This window comes from Meleagris gallopavo, chromosome 2 (assembly GCF_000146605.3).
Source record: "Meleagris gallopavo isolate NT-WF06-2002-E0010 breed Aviagen turkey brand Nicholas breeding stock chromosome 2, Turkey_5.1, whole genome shotgun sequence".
Lineage (NCBI taxonomy): Eukaryota > Metazoa > Chordata > Aves > Galliformes > Phasianidae > Meleagris > Meleagris gallopavo.
Window position 1 is genome coordinate 44,321,201 of NC_015012.2, and position 3,950 is coordinate 44,325,150.

Genomic DNA, 3,950 nt, shown 5'->3' on the forward strand with positions numbered 1-3,950 from the left:
TTTGAGTGGAAGCAGTTGCTATATCAGACTCAATTGGTATTGCTTTCAAAGAAAAGTATGACATTTGGTGCAAAATTTACAGCTTTCGGAATTATTTTTCCTATGGCATATGGTATAATACAGAAAGTTAAAATTATCTGGGTTATTGAAAAAGCAGTAAGAATTAAAACTGGCTTTTGCAATTTCCTCTCCACATTCCAGTTTGTAAATAGTTAACACAAAGGGAAAATGAAACGGTCAAATGTTTATACAAATAGAAAAAAATCAGCACTTAACTGATTCAGTTATTTAGGTTTTTTAATGTTAATTTATTGCAAAACTGTTTGAGGGATTCCTGTTAAAGCTTTTAGAGAAAACTTACCCGTGCATGCTTATCAAAATGAAGGTAAGACCCATAAATCCAGTTCTAAAATACCCACCAGCACACAGAATATATGAATTCTTTTCATTTTTGTCAAGGTAGATTTGTGTAAATTGACATTATTCCTGCAGAGTTATGTTAATCTTGTGCTCGTACATCACCTTTGCTATAAAAGATGCTGAAAAAATCTGATGCGTAATTGGGTCCCCAAAAATATCATGTTTGGACACTGCATAAAGACACTGAGAGAAACCAGGTCACAACCTAAAAGAGAGATTGCTTTATTTCTGCTAGAAGAGAGGAACTGGTTGATGAAGTACACCTTGTGCATTAAAAAATGTTGAATGGAGGAGAGAAAAGAGTGCTGAAGTTATTGAAAAAAATGAACTTACGTTATTGTGTCAATTCAATCTAGAATTTTTAGGAAAAAAAGCCTACCTTAACTGACCAGACAAGGGACTAACAAAAATTATTTTTTCATCTGCTAATGAACACAAAAGGTAATAACACTAAAAAAGATTTGGTAATACTTTGGCCATTGAGTTTGGATTTGAGGGGGGTTATGAATAGATTTTACCATTTAACTTCTACTGTCTCTTTGAGAAGTGAACAAAGTTGATGTGATTCTCAGTTTAAAGATGGTGAACACAGCTTGAGACTGCTTGAGTTGGCACTGTAGACCAGACTTGAATCAGATACTTATTGTGATGTATTTTTTGATACATTCCTTTTGCAGTGAGGGGTCCCACAAATAGTACTGTTTGGAAAAATAGTGTACTAATCTGTGTTAGGACAAATGAATGTGGGTTTGAAGTTTTGCTGGTTTTCTTTGGCTATGGATGCCTGATATTCCTCACTCACTGTTTTGCATTTTTTTCCTATAGTCTCATTGAGGCTATATTTTTTATATAGAACATGAGACTTTTCGGAAAGTTTTCTTTCACATTAGGTCTTTTTCACATCATATCCATGCCAATAGTTGCACTACTGCAGCTGTGAAGGCAATGGGATGAATCCTTGGGAAAAGAAGATGCTGTGGATAGTCAGGAATACTTCAAGCCAGTATTGCTGCTGAACCATATCCTCTCCTACACTCCCCTCTTCCTCTTCCTCTCCCTCTCCCTCTCCCTATTCCCCTTTTCCTTTCCTTCTCCTTCTCCTTCTTTCCTTTCCCTTCCTTTTATTTTAATTTAATTTAATTTAATTTAATTTAATTTAATTTAATTTTATTTTATTTTATTTTATTTTATTTTATTTTATTTTATTCCATGAAGGGACTACTAAGTTTCAAAAGCTAAGAGTAGAAAGGCATGAAGACATGTATAATATAACATTTCAACCATTATAACTTTTCTTTATCTTGCAGAGTCATTGTTTCAGCATACTATCTTGAATTAATTAAATCTCATTCATGACACAATTAACTTCAAAGAAAAAATGTTTTTACATGCTAATTCTAAAGGATATGTGATGATACCAATTAATCAAGTATGTATAATTTCAGTTTATCTTCTAGAATGCAAGGAAGGTAGTGGGAACAATTACAGAGGAACAGAAGCCAAAACTCAGAAGGGTGTGGCATGCCAGAAGTGGGCCGATACTGTACCCCATAAACCTAAGTATGGTCTTTTCATATGTGCTCATGTTTTTTCAAAATTTTGCTAAACCGTTTGTATGTGCTGAGTAGTCTTATGAGCAATTCATTAAGTTCTTAATGTAAAATTATTTCTTACACTTACCCTTCTCTAGTCTGAATTATAATTGGAGCTGCACAATCAAAGAGACTTTTCAGTCTTGGCACTTGTGTTTAACTGTTTTGATCCTTACATGAGCAGAATGCTGGACAGGGAAGTAGTTGGTTCTGTTGAAACAAGAATTTTTCATCAGTCTCAGGACAAGAGTATCTTCTCTTGTTTGAAAAATACAATCTGAAGCCAATGAGACAGACTACATCATTCTATCAGTGAATCCATAGACAATAAACAGAGCAGTATTTATTGTATTTAATGAAAAACACTCAATTGGGTTTACTTAGTAACCTGCTATTGACATAGCATAGCATTCTGCTCACAGAGAACTCTCACATTTCAGTGAATGAAAGTACCTAGCTGAGTGAAAATTATTGGAAACTGAATGTCTAGAGCAAATGTTAGTATTAATTACATGACTGGCCATAAAAACAACAAATTTCTTGAAGTCTGCTGCTCTGACACTTCTAACCCTTGACTTACGGCACTCAGTAGCAATTAGGAGACTTCTGATGAATGACATCTTCAAAATGGTCCTCAGAGAGATTTCACTTCTTTTGGGTCCTCAACTGAACAACTGTGACATTTCCCTTATTCTCTTATCCCATTTTACTTCTGTTCCAGGTACACACCTGAAAAATACCCTGAGGCAGGGCTGGAGGAAAATTACTGCAGAAATCCTGATAATGATGAAAAAGGACCCTGGTGTTACACAACAGATCCTAATACCAGATTTGATTACTGTAACATCCCAGAATGTGAAGGTGAGGATACATATAAAATTTGTTTCCCTTGTTTAGTTTAGAAGGTTCAAAGTTCAAAAAATGAGGAGTTATTCAGGTATTTTTATTTTCATTCCAAATTTGTTCCAAACTTGAGTATAGTTCAGCCTGGAACTTTCCAAAGAGATTTTTTTACACTTACTAGAAATACACCTCCCAAGTCAGCTACACAAGAGCAATTTCCCTAGATAAAAGAATGACAATGTATTCTCAGATCATAATCCTAGAATTGAACCAAATGATGGTTGCTAGTGCAAAAGTCAATAAAACACGATAGGAACAAAAGATTTTCAATTATAGATCAGCAGTTTAAATTCATCTCTTTTAGAAACTATATTCTATAGCATATATATTTTAATAGAATACTATAACTAATTAGTTCAAGTCATCAAGAAAAAGAAACTTTGACAAAAATAATTGTCTTTCAGCCTTGTGTTTTGATTAGACTCTTGAACTTCAAGTGAGATGAGTGTGAGTGTTTACAGACAAGTTCCACGTGAAATCTCTGTCTCTTGTCTTCATTCTAAACTTGTTCCTACAGTGGAGTGCATGCACTGCAGTGGAGAAAACTATCATGGATTAGTTGCAACAACAGCATCTGGGCTTGAGTGCCAACGCTGGGACTCCCAGCAACCTCACTCTCATGGATACCTCCCTGAAAAGTGAGTTGTTTAAGACCATGATGACCCAAAGACCACTTTACCCCATACAGGCTAATTGCCACAGCCAGCCATCAGTGACTTGTTTAAAATCTATTTCTCCTGCTCAGTTTTCCAGAGAAGGATCTGAAGATGAATTATTGCCGTAACCCTGATGGTGAACCTCGGCCCTGGTGTTTCACTACCAACCCGAATAAACGCTGGGAATTTTGTGACATTCCTCGTTGCAGTGAGTTTGTCTTCCAGGCCTCTAGACATAAAGACATCTTGTATTCAGAGTAGTGCAAAGAACTTCAACGGTAGATTAAGCCTCCAAAATAAAAGAAAGAATACAAGATTACTGACTTTTATCTCATAGGAAGGAAGGAAGGAAGGAAGGAAGGAAGGAAGGAAGGAAGGA

The 3,950-nt window shown here is 35.4% G+C and overlaps 1 protein-coding gene across 1 annotated transcript in view; it reads left to right on the top strand.

Annotated features, from left to right (window-relative positions):
* The window catches only part of LOC100548534, a 51,882-nt gene that overhangs the window by 36,318 nt on the left and 11,614 nt on the right, over positions 1-3,950 (top strand). Inside the window, 4 exon segments of the mRNA XM_019613522.1 lie at positions 1,866-1,980; positions 2,734-2,873; positions 3,433-3,553; positions 3,661-3,779. Of these exon segments, the coding sequence (XP_019469067.1) occupies positions 1,866-1,980; positions 2,734-2,873; positions 3,433-3,553; positions 3,661-3,779 (495 nt within the window).